Genomic DNA, 18,653 nt, shown 5'->3' with positions numbered 1-18,653 from the left:
GTTCCTCCTTATTCCCTGCCCCCCACCCCCCTTCCCTTACCCTCCTAGCATCACTACTCTCATGATTGGGTCTTAGGGGTTTATCTGTCCTGGGTTCCCCGTGTCGAGAGCGCTTATCTGGACCAGTGAGGGTTGGCGTTTTAATCTTTAGTTTTCAACCATTTGACTGATGTACTTGGTTGACCATTGTATTTCCTGCTTGGTGGTAGTTTAGGATCTTAAATATACGTCTTCCACCACATTGGGGAACACGTTACCCGCTATTTTTCCAAATCATTTTTCTCATCTCTTTCGTCTTTCTGTTGTGGGTTGAGTGAAGGTTTCCAGAGCAGACCATCCAACAATCTATCCAACGATCCATCATCCATACACTTTTTGTGGCATCTCCTTCACAGCTGTCCCCTCAGCCTAACATCGCCTGTCCCGCTCCGTCCTTGTATTCCCTGTTTCCATCCCTCCCCTCCCACCTTCTAAACTGTCCATACAGCAAATATTCTCTCTCTCCTCCCCTTCTGAGACTCTAATTACATGTGTGATGTTACGCCAACACATGTCTGTCTGTTCATCTTCACACTATCTTTTTCCTTTGTTTTTCTGGATGATTTTTATTGGCCTATTTCTAGGTTTTTATGGCTGTCCTAGCTCTGGCAGGGTGCTGCTAAATTCATTCGGTACGCTCTACCTTTAAATTCTAGAACTTCCATTTGATTAAAAAAAAAAAAGTGTTTCTAGTTCTCTGTTGGGATCCTTAGTAACTTCATGGCCAGCATGGTTTCCTTTACTAAGGATAGATGTAGTCACCCATCGACAATGCCTGTGTGCTAATTTTCTCAGCATCAGGATCATCTCAGGACTGGCACTGGTTGATTTCTGTTTTAAGAAAGTCTTCTGTCTCTGCACACATTGTAGGTTTGGGTATTACTCTGGACAGTATAAATGCCAGGTGACAGAGACTCCAGTGTCTGTAGTTGCCCCATTCCCTCACCCCCTTTTGGCAAGTACCATTTTAGTTATAGTAGACAAGTCTCTTGGTTGGACGCAAGCTGCAGACTGCTTCTTGGGTAGCAGCTGGGTTCTTGGAGCAGATCTTGTGTCTCCAGCTGGGTTCCGTTGAAGATACACCGCATGAACAGTTCACGGGTTGCTCAGAGATGGTGCAGACAGAGTTGGGAATATCCTTGCAGGCTCCCTTCTTTCCAGGGGGCAAGGCCTCCTAGATTCGGTCTTCTGACCAGGATGAGCGCACTTTCCCACGAACCGCCCCAGCCAAAGCTGTGCAGCCATGAGCTCATCCCTCTCTAAGTGAAGGCTCCCACCTGCCTGATGGGGTCCAGTCTTCACGCCTCTCCAGGCAGCTGGGCCAGTGTCCAGTTACTTGGCAGAATTCGTTGCTGGTTTGTTTTGCGTGTGTTCGTGTGGAAGGATCTTAGCCGTTACCCAAAGCCAGCCTTTTAGAAGTTTCATTTTAGTCGAGAGGAGACAAGAGAATCAATAAATGAAAAATACAACTGCGCTGTGCCTAAACATGAGTGGGCTTCAAAAATGTCACGGCAAAATGGAATTCCAAGATAATGAATTTTCCCACACAATTTTTAATTTTTTAAGTCTCCTCCCTTTTCCTCACGCATCTACTGCTTCATCACAAGCCCCCTCAAGCCACTTTGACGAAGGCTGGCCAAGCACCTCAGAGTTGTGGTGGGGTCATTTAGTCCCCCTCCCTTACCAGGAGCAGGACAGGACAGAGCCAGGTTTGTCCTCGGACGGGCAGGTGGGGCCTTCCTGGGAGGGCTGACACCTAGCATCGGTGTGGTGAGAACTGTGTAGCTCTGAGAAGACAGCGTGGGGGACCCCTGTGTCCACAAATGCCACACAGTTCTGCGCATGGCGGCCGCCGTCTGGGCCACAGGGTAGCTGTATGTGGGTTGGTGGGACTCTCCAGCCTGTCCCGTGGCATCAGGCTCCCGGCTCCCTCACATGGGCCTGTCAAGTACAAACAGTGGAGCGTGGGGGTGCTGGTCTGGACAACGGGCTTTCTGATTCTCGTTATCGTCCAACGTCCATTGTTAAGGCCTGGGCTGTACTATTGGGTGCTCAGCTGATACCCCCTGCATTGAAAAAGGGGTGGGGGTGGGGGGTGAAGAATGTGAACGGAGAGGAAAAGGCATCGGACTGAGTTCTGATTAAGAAAAGTTCTGCATGCAAACTGGGGCAGAGGAGGCAGGTGAGGTTTAGGGGAGACTCTGGGATTTTTCTGAGGAAACACCGGTCACCAGAGGGCCTTCGCAGCCACTGGGGACTTTGGTGCTGTTGATCTGGGATGACCTTTCAATACCTCTGTCCGAGCCTGATGTGCTCTCTTCTGACCAATCCTTGTTTGTTTGTTTTGGCTTCAGGTGAGCAGCAAAGATGAAGACTTCCTTGACCTGTCCGTGGATGTGGAGCAGAACACGTCTATTACGCACTGTCTAAGGTACGGCGTGGATTGCCAGGGCGCGGCGGGCGGTCACCTCCCATGAGGTGACCACACACACACAGGGAGGAAACCATCCTGTATTTCTTTTGGAGATGATCTTCCTTTCTCACGAAACCAACATAATCCTATTACTCTCTGGTACCTGTTTCCCAATCAAGATGACATGCAAGTTAATGTGCCCTGGTGAAGAGTCCCCACCGAGGGCAGAGAGGATCAAGTGGAAGCTCATTAGTCATTAGGCTTACAGTACAGTTTTACTCTGCAGCACAGGATGGGGGCCTTGTGCTCTCATCACAGGCATGCACATGAAATGCTTCCCATCAGGGCTACACATGCCCACCCTTGCTCTTTCTAAGCCAGCCTGGCCCGTTATATTAAAAACCGGGCATTTTGGGTGGAGGGGGAGAAAGATGGGGCTTCCTACTCCTGTAAAGAGTTACAGTCCTGGAAACTCACAGGGGCAGTTCTGTCCTGTGGATCTGAGTCGCCATCATGGCAGTGAGTGAGTTTGTTTGTTTAGGGAGGGTGGGGTGGGGTGGGCCTGCGGTTGAGATTGCATGGGACATGGCCTTTCCTCCATCTCTCAGCATGCTCTGCTGCTCGTTCATGGGTGCTGAGAGAAGGGAGGGAGCGCCCAGGGCAGCACTTTCTGCTGAGCCTTACCTCCAGGTCATCTCTGTAGATCTGCTTCCCAGCGCCATTGACCCAATCTCCTGAGAGCTGGCTGGACTGCAGATCCCCAAGAATGAATCAGCACCTGCCCGTGGACAAGGGCCCCAGCTGACTGAGATCCCCACAGGTCTTCTGGAGCCCAAACCCACCCAAACTCACACCCATCCAGGCGATTGTGACTGAAGGTGACCATGTCGGAGAGAGTTGAACTGCCCCGTGAGTTTCTTTTCGGCAGCAGAAAGCCTCCTCTTTCTCCGGAGGAGCCGCTGGGGGTTCCAGCTGCTGACCTGGTGTCTCAGCCCGATGTGTCTCCCAGTCTGCACCAGAGCGCCTGCCACCAGGAGAGGTGCTTATGTCATCACTTGGGGGCCGTAGGTATTCGAATGGCTTTAAAGTCCCCCTGCCCAACCCTGGTGATTCTAATGAGCAGCTAGAAAGCCCCATTAGCCATTCTAGGGCAAAGCTTTTTCAAGCTTTGGAGGCAGGGAAATGGACCACACGTGTGTATTGGTCCTGGCAGGGCCTGGAGATCGGGCCGGCCTGGAACTGCCCACAGTTCTTGTTCTTTTTTTCTCTTGCCCACAGTTCTTTGGCCAGCCTCAAGAGCAGCTGCCTTGGTTTAGCCAAGCAATAATATTCTTGTCTCTATGGGTCATGGTGTGAAAATGATTGGGAACCTTTTTTTTTTTTCCTTTCAAATTATGTGAAACAATGAAGTTTTTATTTGAACACATGTTACATGTAGAAATTAACTTGGGTATGATAGCCAACTTTATGGTAGATAGCCTTCTGTCCAAGAACACCTTCTCCACTTTTTTCCCCCTTTATTGGGGCTGGTGGTGGTGGTCTGCTTTTCCACAACATGTTATCATTTCCCTTTTAAAGGGGGTATATTAAGATTTGCACCCAAATTTTATGTTACATGTTAGTGCTATGACTCTCTTGACAGAAACCTCAAAGAGTGTTGTTCTTTCTCACCAGACCTCTTTTCTGTGCTCTGGAAATTTATCCTTAATGTCAGGAAGCATTCTTGCTCCCAGACTCCCCCTTTCGGCTTCCTCATGGAAAAGTTTCCTTACATATGTTGCCAGCTTTTGGTCAAACAACTGTGTGCTCTGTAGACCCCTTCAGCGTTGTCAGCTTCAGTTGGTCTTGATTCGTGCCTTCTTCGGGGAGTAACTTAAGGACTCTTTCCTCCTTGAGCAGTTTTGAAGGTATTCAGATCTTGGAAGGGAAACCTCAGGGCCTTCTATTTGACTTGGGTGTCTGCTCACATTTTGCCAAACTCCAACAATCCCACCCCCACTGCCCACTCCCCATAATTTTTACCTTTTGTAGGTGTTAGAATGGATGGGAATAAAAGGAAAATGGGCCCAGAGCGTGGGTTTTAATTAACAGGTTTTATTAGAGTTATCGACCTGTATGGGGGGACAGAGCCCCCAACAAATCATTGGTGGTCCGGTAGGTGCAATTGTAAGGCGATAATAAGTAAAGATTATAGTAAAGTCATAGAGAGCATGAGAGGTAGCAGCTAAGTTTGGGATATATTTGGGGGAGACAACATGGGAGAAATCTTTCTGTTTCCCACAATTCCTCCTTTTGTTTTACATACAAAATTCAAAAGAGCCGCAGTGGCTACATGGTTATTTTCTATACATTGAAAGCTGTCAAGGCAAATTTAATGACCAAATTATTATCACTAAGCCAAAATTCAGGCTTATGCCAAGCATTTAGAATCCAGGCTTGGGGGATAAAGTCCCCGTAGGCCCATCTTCTATTGGAGGAAGGTATGAGAGGGCTGGATGCCATGATGGGAAGAAATAGACCAAATAGGAACGTCTGCTTCTATAGGGAGACAGAATCAACCATGTGCTCACTTTAAGGCAGCACAGCTTTAAGGGAGAAACTGTGGAAATGATAGATCGCCACAGGAAAATGCACTTGGACTATATCTTCAACTACTAGAAGGGCAGCTTTCCTACTGTGGACCACTGGCCTTCCAGATTCCCTGTGTACCCGTCAGGGAATAAGTCCCAGTTCTATTTCCCTCAGTTTTAATATCCCACATTTCCCCTTTCTGTATTATGTTTAAGATTTAATAGTGTCATAGAGGCAACATGGTCTCTCTTCATATCTCTTAGCTTCCTATAGAAGCGACATGAGACTGCGAGCATCAAAATTATGATGATAAGCAAAACAGTCAGACTGGAACTTAAGCTATGTGAAATACTTTCAGCCCAAGCTCAAGATCCAACCCTTCCATGCCTTTCACCAATTGCTTAATCATATCAGAGCCAGGAGACACCTCAAGCCTGTCTTTGAATGTAAGAATGTATATCCTTCTTAAGCTGATCAACATCTAATGCAATGTTTCCCTTAAGCCCTTGCAAATGTTTCCTGACCAAATCCCAATCATGAAATGTCTTATTATGTGGGTAAGGGGTTATACAAAAATCAGTTACATTCCAATCACATTAACATTAATTGATGTTGCAAGTCCATGATATGATCTCCAACCACTGGACAGTTTGCTGCAACTCCGCTACCCCCCCCTCCCCCGCCCCCCCCACAGCTCATCATCTACCTTTGCCCGAGTGGCCCAGAGCTGATGTGAGTTCACTTGCCACTTCGGCACGAAATGATCAGTTTTGATGCACTCTTGTAGAGCACCCCCAGCGGCAGCAGCAGTGGTGGCCATTGTTATAAGTCCAAGTATAGCTGCGATGACCATTCCCATGAATCGGCAAGGTCTTTTCAGCATCTCCAACACCACTTGCATCATGAAGGACGATTCTGGACTGCTCTCCCATCTGCGCTTCATCTCCACCGGGATCCACACCCCCATCCTGCTCTTTAGGATGAGGATGCTGTCTTTTGAAAGGTTTATAAGCAGAGCATGGTTAATGCAAGTGAACAATTTACAATTGTGGCAGGTGGCACTGTGAGCAGTTTCATGTATGATGATGTTTCCTACAGCAACCACATAAGGCAGCTTTACACACGAGACTATGTATCGCGTCTCATTCTTGTGAAAAGTGTAAGTATAGCCAGACTGACTGGTGCGAGTAAAGCTTCCTGTATAGCCTGTTAAAGGCTTAGTGGCAAGTGGTAACTTCCACAGGTCCCACTGTTCATGTCCTGTCACAGGCTTTAGTAAACCTGGGGCGGGGCGGTGCAAGGCCTCCTTTGTGTCAGGCATCAACTTTGACCTGATAGTGGCAATGCCGTCAGGGGTCTCGTGCCACTCACAATTACTTGTATAATCACATGAGGTAATGTTGGATTCCTCTGAGCATTTAGTTAGAAACTTTCCGTGGGGGCCCCAATCAATGATAGTTACAGTGTCATTTCTTAACACTTTGCCATGCGGCCCCTGACATTTGAACCATTTGAGCCTGTCAGCTGTGACATGCCGCTAACTCATAACTTTACAGGTTTCTGTATCTCCTTTCCCCTCCACAGTAGTGGAGTTTTCATATTCTGCAAATGCTTCACCCATTATCATATAGAAGCCATAGCTGGCTTCATTAAAGACCAGGCAGTTATTCTGTGCTTGAGAGTTAATGGCTAAACAGCTAGGGCTGGCACCCCCACATAAAGGCATTGTTTCAAAACCCAGAGTGAAATGAAAATTTTTGCCTTCCTCATCAGGATGTCTGGCCCTCAACACTCGGAGCACAGCAGGAGCGTCCTTCCTTTCTTCTGGGCCTTGCTGGCTGAAAAGAAATGCACCTATCTCCTTTATCTGTGAAAACAAACAAAAAGCCGCGCCCTTTGGGGTGTCAGCCACCTGGAAACAGAATTATGATTAAGATTGGGTGGCTTCTCCATCTCCTTGTTCATCTTTCTCCAAACGTGGTTGCATCCTTTTAAAGGGAGTCCTTCAGCTTTACTCTGCAAAAACATAAATACGTATCCCTTTCGCCAGGTGACAAATGGACCTGGATCTCAAACTCGATTTCCATCTCCTTGGGATCAACTTTTTCTGTAGAAGTGAAAATGTGTTTATCTGCCCTAATTTTGTTACAAGCTTTTAGTAAGGAGAAAAAATTTTTGGTTAAAATGACCAAATGAAATTTGTCACACATGATTACTCTTCTCCCTCTTCTGTTTTAACAATGCAAATTTTAAAGCACTGCTGGCCATCTCAGTTAACTTGTTTGGTTTTGAACCGGTAAAACTACTAGTTAGATAGCCTTCATTTTTATGTAAATGTTGGCTGCAGCTCTCAGAGGATCAAGAGAGCTGAGTAGTTGTGAGAACTTATCACACTCCAGATGATTTGAAAGACTGAAAAGATTCTTAATAAATGTGCTTTAACTATTCTTTTTACTTTTTAAAAATAATTTAAATCATTTTATTAGGGGCTCATTCAACACTTATCACAATCCATACATACATCAACTGTGTAAAGCACATTTGTACATTCATTTAGCTGTTCTTGAACTAACTTACCAAGCAGGGCTTTTTCTCTAAGTTTACCAATAAGATTACAGGCTCAATGAAGCCTTCAGGCTTTTTACACTGTAGGATTTTATAATCTTGCAGTATTCTGATCTGGTTAACTTCTCTCATTCTCTCCATGCTGGCTTTAGGGGAAGTTAATGGGCGGGTCATCGGCCCTCCTGGATGCCCGAAGGCAATAACCCCATATCCAGAGTTGAAAACCCCTTTTCCTCCAATGTCTAATTCCATGTGGGGGCGCTGTTGTTCCCCACAGCAGCACTCAAAAAGACCCCCTGATTTAAAGGGCAGTCAGACTTATGTACTCTGCTTTTCTGATAGGTATACATTTTAACGCTAGAAATGCAAGGAAGCAAAAATTGGATTAAGCGCTCTTCCTTTATAAACCATGGTGTATGAGAATTTATCACTGCCTTAATTTCTTCTTCGTAATCCTGATCAATAATTCCAGTGGCCGTCAGACCACATTGAGAATTAAGGTTGGACTTTCCTAGTAAAGCTCCCATAGTTCTTTTAGGTAGCGGGCCCCAATTACAGCTCTCAATAATTTCTGATTCAACTACAGCTTTTGGCTTTTCTCCACACCTCTGAATAACTCCAGTATCTATTTGGATTCCTTGAGAACTTAGGTTAAGTCTTCCTGAGAGAAACGGTACTGCCCTTTCAAGCAGAAACTCCTGCTTTTCAGTATCAACAGGCTGCAGCGAGGGCTGCTGAGCCTTCTCTTGGTTGGTCAGACTTGCTGCAGCCGAGAACAGAGGCTGGGCTTTCGCAAGTTTGGTTAGGTCTGGTCTCCTGCTGTGAGGGTGGGGCATACCTGCAATTTCTCCCATTCAAAGATTCTTTTGCTGGGTTAGGTAGAGGCTTTTCCCTGTTGGACAGGACTTGAATTAAGCACCTTCCCCTGTTTCCCTGCCGGGAAGCATTTGTTAATGGCAATCCTTTATTGCTGAACCGTGACCAACATTGACTCACTCAATGATTCCCTTCCTACAGCGGGTGCTAAGTCTTAATACTTTGGTGGCCCTGGCCCATGCTCTGGCGTAGGGCGCAGTTTGCTTTTCACGGCCAGGCTGATTGGCCTGTGCTGTCTGCAATCTCTTTGAAGATGACCTATCATTCTACGACTAAAGCATTCTCCTTTATGTCTGGTGTACTTCAGTAGCTTAAAGGGAAATGCAGTATGGTGCTGTTCTTGAATCCTATGTGGGTGCAGCTCGTCAGGCTCCCTGTCTATAACTCTAACAGGATGAGCCGCTCTAAATTCTAAATCTGCATCCTGAGCTGTGCTCTTTTCTGCCTGTGCAAGCAAAGGTGCCTTTGTACTCCTGGCCTCTCTGCTTCTCACTTCCCGAACCTCACCTTGTGTGGTAAATCTCTCCACTTGCTTTTCTTTGGATCTGATCTCTTCTCTCCCTCCAGCATTGACTTGCTTGATTGTATTGTGATTCCCTACGCTGTACTCTGGTGGCAGCGCAGATGCTGCTAGTCTGATATCTCCTTCTGATTCAGACTTCATTCTCTCAGCTCTGTTTAAACATGGAACAAGTCTGCTGTGCCCTACAGGGCCCATAGACGTTGGAATCGACCAGGCCCTGGAGAGAGGACATCATGTTTGGTCAAGTAGAGGGGGCAAGGGGAAAGAGGAGGGTACTCGATGAGGTGGATTGACACAGGGTCTGCACCAATGGGCTCAAACCGAGCCACAATTGTGAGGATGGGGCAGGACTGGGTACTGCTTCCTTCTGTTGTGCATAGGCCTCTGTGAGTTGGAACAGACTCGATGGCCCTAACAACAACAACAGCAACAACAACAACATCCATGCCCGAGTCCCGCCTCCTGCTCCCATGTCCCTTCTGGACGGTGTGCTTGCTCTCTGTTCTTCCATCCAGCAAGTGCTATGGGGCACCTGCGTGCCAGCTGGAAGGCACCCTGGTGGCACAGTGGTTAAGCTCATGGCCGCCAGCTAACAGCCAGCAGTTCAAACTCGGTGGGGAGCTAGGCACGGACACATTCAACAGTGCAGAAACCAGCACCCAATTGCAGGAAAATGGGACTTCACATTCTGGAGGGCAAAAGTTATGTGAAAGATATATTTACAACAACCATAAAAGTAGATGCTTTGTACTAAGGGGTAGCCCAGAACATTGGGTAAAATGTGGTTTCTGAAGCCAGGCTTCTAAAGTTCACATCCTGCTCTGCTACTCACTAACTTATCCATGTCTCATCTAACTAGATTCCTCACCTGTAAAACTGGTAGGATAATAATGCCTACCTGCTGATACACACTAAATGCATGAGTACATATATGCCGATAGAGAGGGCTGGAGCAGGAGGTGGGCAGGTGGGGGCGGGGGAGTAGATAGTAGTCTGGAGACCCATAACAGGGAGTTAGCTCCCTTCCTCCAGATTCTATCCCTCGGGAATAAGGCCATGTTGGAGGGCTAGAGGCAGTGGAATCTCACGGAAGGATTTATGGCTAAGCTGCTCTGAGTGCTTGATGTTGTCCATGGTTCCTTGGCACAAGTCTGCCAGACCGAGCACCTCCCTGCACCTACCTGGAGAGCTGCCAGTGTACAAGACGTGTGGGGATTCAACACACAGAACAGACCCTCTCTGTTTCCTTCTGACACGCTCCCTTCAAGTGGTTAAGTCATTTACCCAGTTTAAGGAACTGGCTTCTGCGGAACAAAGATCCATGCTTCTGGGGCTGTGAATAAGCAAGCGTCACAGCCTCTTCCCCAGACTCCTGGGTATCATGCTATTCTGGATTTGGCCTTTGAAGCAGCATCACGAGAAAGTTAAGCAGAATCTCTTAATGACCAGGAAAGAATGGCATTTCAAGAATGAAAACGATAAGTAGTACAACCAAGCCCTCCTGGTGAGAAGGTCCACGCAGGCAGAACAGACAGTGGCACATGCTCACAGGGAGGCAGCGCACCTTTGGGGGAGAAGGTGGGTAGGGTGTGGGTGCACTGTCTCAGTTCAGTCTAAGCTCAGCTTCACTCATGATTTTTTTCTAATCTTTGACAATGCAGAGGCTTCCTGAGAAAGATGTTTTGTTTTTCGGTTCCATCCACTTCAGAGTAACAACCCTTGGACTATTGTGGACTTTGACTGTAGGTAATGTTTTCCTGTAAGGAGCCCTATGGCATAGTGGTAACTCGTGGGGTTGCCAACCTTACGGTCAGCACTTCAAAACCACCAGCCACTCCACGGGAGAAAGACGAGGCTTTCTCAACAGGGGCAGTGCCACCCCATCCTACCGGGTCACTATGAGTCAGAATTGACTCATTGGCAGTGAATGAGTGAATATTTTTCTACCACTATATTCTGTCTTAAGCTTGGAGAGAGGCTATTCCCTGCTGAGTTTCTGTGGATCAGCCAGAAACCCTAGTTTCGATGGTTATGCATATGGTGGCTAACCCCAAGGTCAGCAGCTCAAAACCACCAGCTGCTCCTGGGGAGAAAGAGGAGGCTTCTTGCTCCTATAAAGAGTTATAGTTTTGCTAAGGGCATGCAACAGAGCAAGGGGAACAAAGCAATGAAGTCCCTGATGAATACCAAAAATAGATTTGGGGGCCAGGTTGTGGTACCCCATCAGACTCGACCAGAAAACACTCCTAAAGGTCAACAAATAGACTTGGAACTATTTATAGGCTTTTCCTTTTTTTGTTGATGATTTTTGTTTCATTTTGTTTTCTCTTGTTGCTTTGTTTTGCTCTGTCTTGTTTTTGTGCTTATTATTGTCTCTGCATGTCTACTAGATAAGATAGGCGGGATAAACAATCTGGAGGAGAAAATAATGATTTTGGGAGGACACCGGAGAGGGGGAGGGGACCAATGATTCTGGGGGGACACTGGAGAGGGGGAGGTGGTGGAAAAAAAGGGGAATGTCATGGTTGACATTCCAACCCAGGGACAAGGGAGCCTCAAGTGATCTAAAATTGATGGCGAGGATGGCATAGGATGCCTGGTGGCACTTGATCAAGCGCAATGTAGCGGAGAGGAATTACTGAAACCCAATGAAGGCCGAACGTGATAGTGGGTCAAGAGGAAAGTTAAAGGAAAAAGAGGAAAGAACTAGGAGGCAAAGGACATTTGTAGAGGTCTAAATACAGACATGTACATATGTAAATATATTTGTATATAACAATAGGGAAATAGGTCTATGTACATATATTTATATGTTAAGTATTAAGATGGAAGATGGGCATTAGGCCTCAACTTAAGTACTCCCTCAACACAAGAACAATGTTCTAATAAACTGCCATTTCTGTGATCTTCACCTCCGACATGGTCACTGAAGACAAAATGGGTGCCTAAGTAAATATGGTGAAGAAAGCTGATGGTGCCTGGCTATCAAAAGATACAGCATCTGGGGTCTTAAAGGCTTTAAGATAAACAGGAGGCCATCTAGCTGAGGAACAACAAAGTCCACATGGAAGAAACACACCAGCCTGTGTGATCATGAGGTGTCGATGGGATCAGGTATCAGTCATCAAAGACCCAGAACAAAATAACATATCATTGTGAATTAGGGTGAGACTCAAAACCCATCTGTAGACAACTGGACATCCCTTTACAGAAGGGTCACAAGGAAGAGAACACCGATGAAACCCACAACTTTCTTCTAGTTCTTTAATGCTTCTTCCCCCGCAACAATTGTGAGCCAATTCTACCTTACAAATCCAGTTAGACCAGAGCATGTACACAGATACAGATAAGAGCTGGAAACACAGGAAATCCAGGACAGATAAACCCGTCAAGACCAATAAGAGCAGTGATACCAAGAGGCGGGAAAGGGAAGGTAGTGGGGAGAAAGGGGGAACTGATCACATGACCTACATATAACCCTCTCCCAGGGGAATGGACAACAGAAAAGTGGGTGAAGGGAGACATCAGTCAGTGTAAGACATGAAAAAATAATAATTTATAAATTATCAAGGGTTCATGAGGGAAGGGAGGTGGGGGAGGGAGAGGAAAAGTGAGGAGCTGATACCAAGGGCTCAAGTAGAAAAAACATGTTTTGAAAATGATGGCAACATATGTACAAATGTGCTTGACACAATGGATGTATGGATTGTGGTAAGAGCTGTACAAGCCCCCCATAAAATAAGGATACAGTTAGTTTCAGAAACCCATAGGGATCGTTCTGCTCTGTCCCATAGGGTCGTTAAGAGTCTGCATCAACTCAATGATGGTGGATTTGGTGTCCCTTTGCACAGAGCTTGAAAAGCGCCCATGGTGAGACAGTCACCCAGCCCTGGAGGCATGTGCTCTAATGGCCTAATAGCACCTGGTCTTAAGGAAGGCCCTTTGCTGACTACTCCTCTCCCATGTTCACTTAAGGCACCTTATAGACAGTCTCGGAAACTCACAGGGGCCAGTTCTACCCCGGGCTGTAGGGTCGCTATGCGTTGGTGTGGACTCTAGGGATGCTAGTTGCCAGAGTGGATTCCAGCTCCTGGCGACCCCCATGAGTACCAGAAAAGGACTGTGCTCCTCAGGACTCTGGATGACCCCGAGCTTCACCAGGCCCTTCTTCCGAGGTGCCTCCAAGCTGAACTCTAACCGCCAAACTGCACCCTGAAATGTGGGCACCACCTGGTGGTGACGTAGCCATGTGCTACGCAGGTGCATTTTGAACTCTTTAAAATCCGAAGGAAAAACATTATTTTACCCCCTTCTGCAGGGACTTCAGCAACACAGAGACGCTGTGCAGTGAGCAGAAATACTATTGCGAAACCTGTTGCAGCAAACAGGAGGCCCAGAAAAGGTGGGTGGGCGGTCTGTTCGCCGAGGGGGGACTGCGTGTGGGGAGAAGGGGAGGTTTTGAAGCCTGGCTCCATGGAGCTTCCAAGCTCACTGACGTTGGGGAGACGTTCCATCGAATCAAACAGGGCCTCTTCTTTACCTCGGGACTTCTTCCAACCTTCGGAGCTCAGTGTCCAAGTTTCTCGGGCCCCAGAGCTCCATGTCTATCAATACCCCGCTCTTGTGCTGAGCCCTGTTTGAGAAGCACAGCCCTAGGCCAACTTCGGAAGCGTATACATGAAGAAACTGAGCCAGATGAGGGCAGTTGACGTATCCAAGGTCAAAGGAGCTGAGAGAGAGAGAGAGACCCAGGTGTGTGTGGATTTCTGCAGGTTGCTCACGCTGGTCTTTAGAACCTTTGTGTTCAGCACGCGTCTGACCACCTTGTCTGCTCCCAGATTCCTCCCCGCGAGCTGTCCACATTTGCCATAGCGGGCTGGCTTCTCCGAATTCTCCTCTCGGAGATGCAGGGGACGGTGGCAGCCGTTCCCCATGAAGACCTACTTGCTTCAAACAGTCACATCGGTGTGCTTCTCTCTATCTGTCTGTCTCGCTTTCTCAGCTCTAGTGAACCTAGGCCGTGGGTTGAGTAAGCTCTAGGCCAGCGGTTCTCAACCTGTGGGTCGTGACCCTTTTGCCGGTCGAACGATCCTTTCACAGAGGTTGCTTGATTCATAACAGTCGCAAAATGACAGCGATGAAGTAGCAACAAAAAAAATTTTATGGTGGAGGTGGGGTCACCACCACTTGAGGAACTGTATGAAAGGGTCGCGGCATGAGGAAGGTTGAGAACCACTGCTCTAGGTGAGCAAGCGTGCTTGTATTTTAAGTGGACTGCTTAGTAAAGGGTGTCCTGGTGGAGGAGTGGGTTATGCGTTGGGATACTAACCACAGGGTCAGCAGTTCGAAACTACTTACTGCTTGGCAGGAGAAAGATGAAGCTCTCTCCCTTCCCATCAAGAATTACAGTCTTGGAGACCCACAGGGACAGTTCTACCCTGTCCTAGAGGGTCGCTGCGATGGCCGTGAGTATTTGCTTAGGTCTGTTTGGTCCCTCTTTCATGTGTGCCCCAGTGTGGCGTCTTCCATCCTCGCCGGAGGTTGAGGGGCAGCTGAGGATGTACTCTGTCTTCCTTAGGATGAGAGTGAAGAAGCTGCCCATGATCCTGGCCCTCCACCTGAAGCGGTTCAAGTACATGGAGCAGCTGCACAGGTACACCAAGCTCTCCTACCGAGTGGTCTTCCCCCTGGAGCTCCGGCTCTTCAACACCTCCAGCGACGCGGTGAACCTGGACCGCATGTACGACCTGGTGGCCGTCGTGGTGCACTGTGGCAGGTAAGGGGAGGCGGGACACGGGGTGGGACACGGCTTACTCACATTCCGTGGAGGAGCTGTCCCTTGGCCAAACTGGACCCAGCTACACATGCACTGAAGTCCCCGGGTGGGATGGATAGGTCAGTGCCGGACTATCAGCTGAGAATTTAGAGGTTCGGCCCCGACGCACACACCCCACCTCCCTGTGATCTGCCCCTGAAAGGTCACAAAGGCCATGGAAGCCCGAGGGAGCAGATCTACCCTGTACACCCCTCCACTCCCAGCAGTGTCACTCATTACAGTATTTGTTAATATTTGCTGACATTGAATGTCTGCTTTCCCTGCTGGATGGGGGCCTTTGAAGGCAGATGTTTCATGCGTGTGTCCGGCCGGGCCAGTCGTGCCCCGTCATCGTGTGGCCAAGTGAACGTGAACAGAGAGTGGGGATCCATTCTCCCAGTGAAGTCAAGTTTTGCAAAACTGATCTAAGAAATCCCATCTTACCAAGAGCCTTGGGTTAACTTGTTACCTCCCTGTGGTGACACGTTTTTCCCCTTTCCAGCGGTCCCAATCGCGGGCATTACATCACCATCGTGAAAAGCCACGGCTTCTGGCTTTTGTTTGACGACGACATTGTAGAGGTGGGTATGACCCTCCGGCTCCACTGGGGCCGGGCCGGGCCCATGTCTGCGTGGACTCTGGCGGAGGCCTGGTTTCCGCTACTCTACCTGCACGATGACCTTCCTAGGGAGGAAAGAGCACGGCATGGGCTCGCGGATATGTGACGCCCTTGTAGAGGGACCTCGTTGGCGTAGATGTGGGGTCTCTCTCTGCCACCATGGCCTGTATTGATTTGCAAGTTTTGTGCCATGCCTAAGGCATTCTCAGGGTACAGGAGTCATCAGAGCGCCATTAAAATTCTCTCATGTACGAGCTGTCTCTTGTATCGATGACTGTTTAAAAAAATTTCCCCCGCTCCCCAGCTTGAGCATGGCCCTCCTGATCTCCTGTGGAAGTCTATCCTATAGTACTGTTGTTGTTAGAAGAATGTTCACTGGGAGAAGGTCACACGTAGAGACGCGGTCTATTTTAGCCGCTGCTGGGGTGGCTGTGCGAGGACAGTCGCACTGAAGGAATGAACCCAGAAGGAACCGAAATTATTCCCGAGCCTGCCCTGCCCTGCCCCCAGTTTACCTCCTGACAGGCAGAAGTCCTGGGTTCTTCAAAGGATCCTCACGTGGGGTTGCTAGCAGGTTAAAAAGAGTGGCTTTCTTCCCCAAGCCCCTGCAGATTTATGTAATGCTTCCCCTTTCTCCGCCCATGTGCCGCTACAAGTTCCCAGTTGTCGTGTTGCTTTGCTGCGTGATTCGCTGGTCTTCCTTGGCTTCTCCCAGTCAGCTTGTTAAACCACCGTGCCGTTTGATGTCTCTTTTCCTTGCAGAAAATAGATGCTCAAGCGATCGAAGAATTCTATGGCCTGACGTCAGACATATCAAAAAATTCAGAATCTGGATATATTTTATTCTATCAGTCAAGAGAATAATGGACAGAGCTGTGGAACTCATTTGAGAGGGGAGAAGGTTCAAAAAGCACTATTCCCTGGTTTCTCTGCAGACTTTTCTCCTTCCCCAGTGGTCCCCCAGTGGTATCACTACGAGTCTCAGTGATCTGGCTGTGTTAGACTCTCCCCACCATCCCCCCCACTTTTCCCAGGGTCCCCCTCCCCCCCACTTTTTATTACCTGCAGCACTACTCTTGGATTTATGATAGTCTGACATAGAGTTAACTGCAGTCAGAGTGTGGTGAGATTTATACAGTAACATTTGCTCATCGAAGGACTGGGTGCCCGGCATTTCGCTTGCTATGCCTGGCTGGATTAGGATGGTGTTTCTTAGAAATATTCCACCGTCTACTTGAAGTCTTTGCTAAACTTCTTAAGTAGCTTTCGGGGTCTCCTTACAATGCATTCCTCTTAACTCATCCCTGGAAGCATTGCCACCCGTCTTTAGCTTCTCTGTCTGGTCTTCCAACAAAAGAGCAGAAGAAATCAGGCAGATGTTCACTTGTTAGGACAGCAACCATAGCTTTAAGTTTGCACAAGTGAAACTATCTCAGAGGGCGAGCAACCTCAAGATTGAAATCATCCTCCGAGTGGACCGGGGTGAAGAGAGGCTGTTCACGGTGGTAGGGGCTCCACGGGTGGAATCCCAGGGCCACGAAGGAAGGTATGGCGCTCAGGGCAGGCAAAGCCCAGGGGAGGACCCTTTGGTGGACAAAGTTACCTTTCTTAATCTTTCTACCCAAATGAAATTTCAGGAAAATAACTGTATGCTGTTTTGTTGGTTGGTTTTAGTGACACCCTTACAAACAAAAACAACCCCCCTCTCTTCTCTACCGTCCCATGAGTAGTCATTCTCCTTTACCTGGCACTACTAAGCATTTCAACGTCTGTATCGTGCCCATCCTGCTGATGTTCTACAAAAGTCTGGGTGGTCAGGCTGAGGCTCCACCTCGGCGGCACCTGGCACAGCTCGCCGCAGCCGATCGGCACTGGGATCATTCTTGCACCAGGAACCGTGAAGCGCTGCACCCAACAGCTGCTCAGCTGCACCACACAGCTGTGGCCGTGTTTGCATCTCCAGTCTGTTCGCTGAGGCCCTGCAAGTCCCAGGGCCAATGGAGGCCCTCCCCGAGCGGGAGGCGAAGGGGCGGGGTAACGAAGGCGGAGCCGGGACTCAGAGGAAGTGTCTGTGGGCACGGGGAGGAATGGACGAATTGGGGGCTGTTTCTTTGGCTCAGACCCCTAAAATGCATTGCAGGAGGGAGTTTGTTTTAGTGGGAAGAACCTCATCTCACCATAGTTAGTTTTTTCCTTGTTTTGAGTTTTGTTCTGTTACCTGTATTTATTAGGGCATTTGAGTATTAGGACCTTTTATTAAAAAGGTTTATTTGGACGTGTGGCCATTGAGCTGGTTCTTGGCTTCCTACAAATATGAGTTGGAGATTTTGGCTTTCTTTGGGGATGTCCGTTAACTTCCATACATTATGCTATACTGTGAACGTATTATTTTGTTACCTAATAAACCGGTGAACGAACAGGCAAACTTTTGGCAGAATGTGAACTGAAATCGAACGATGGTTGGGGGTCCATCTGGCAAAAATGAAGAGGATGGCACTTTATCTCAATGAAAACTGGATTTCTTCTCTCTGACATATCTTGAACTGTCTGTGACTCAGCATGGAAGTGACGAGCACGCCCACGCGCACACTTCATGTGTTCACACTCGAGGTGAAATGTTTTCCTTTTCACTGGAGAAAAGACAAAAGCAGGGTGGTCTTCACTTATTATTTTATACGAGTGATGGAAATATTAATACCTTGCCTTGTTTAGAGGCCAATTCATATTTATAAATACTTTTGTCTTTTTTTTTTTCTCTCCGATTTCTTCCAGTAATGATATGCCGTAATCACGCAGAACTGAAAGGTCAGTCTTTCTTTTTGTGTCTCAGCAGAGGCACTTTGCAATGGTTGACGACTGATGTCGGGAAATGTTTGTATTAGGTAATCACCCATCGATGTGACTTCGGGGTGACAAAGTTTAAAAATAGATACCGGCTGATCTCTCATTAACATATTTGGAAACTGATTCATAAGCAAAACCATTAAAAAACCATGTTTGAAATGATACTTGGGACTAATTTATTAACTAAACTGTTTAAATCAGAATCCCATCAAAGTCATGCTTAAGTGTAAAGTCACACTTTCATCCAAATCACAATCAAAAGAAACCAACAAAAACTGCGCCCCCTGCCCCCAAAACCCAAGAAAACAAACAAAGTCCTATGTTCACTAGGTTGCTCGTTTCTTTGGAGCTATAATTCCAGGAATGATTCTTTTGGAATAGAATTCCA

The 18,653-nt window shown here is 47.7% G+C and overlaps 1 protein-coding gene across 1 annotated transcript in view; it reads left to right on the top strand.

Moving 5' to 3' along the window:
• The window catches only part of USP46 (ubiquitin specific peptidase 46), a 43,720-nt gene extending 25,291 nt beyond the window's left edge, over positions 1–18,429 (top strand). The window contains exons 5-9 of the mRNA XM_013005600.2: positions 2,394–2,470; positions 13,306–13,389; positions 14,566–14,763; positions 15,305–15,383; positions 16,184–18,429. Coding sequence (XP_012861054.2) covers positions 2,394–2,470; positions 13,306–13,389; positions 14,566–14,763; positions 15,305–15,383; positions 16,184–16,285 — 540 coding nt within the window. The 3' untranslated portion in view covers positions 16,286–18,429. The remainder of the gene's footprint in view (positions 1–2,393; positions 2,471–13,305; positions 13,390–14,565; positions 14,764–15,304; positions 15,384–16,183) is intronic.
• The last annotated feature ends 224 nt before the right edge of the window (positions 18,430–18,653 follow it).

The sequence above is a fragment of the Echinops telfairi genome, unplaced genomic scaffold (genome assembly GCF_000313985.2).
Source record: "Echinops telfairi isolate 266 unplaced genomic scaffold, ASM31398v2 ScPeMD7_7468;HRSCAF=8506_0, whole genome shotgun sequence".
NCBI classification, from domain to species: Eukaryota; Metazoa; Chordata; class Mammalia; order Afrosoricida; family Tenrecidae; genus Echinops; species Echinops telfairi.
Note: the sequence above shows the minus strand (reverse complement) of the source record. Positions and strands in the feature narration are given on the sequence as shown.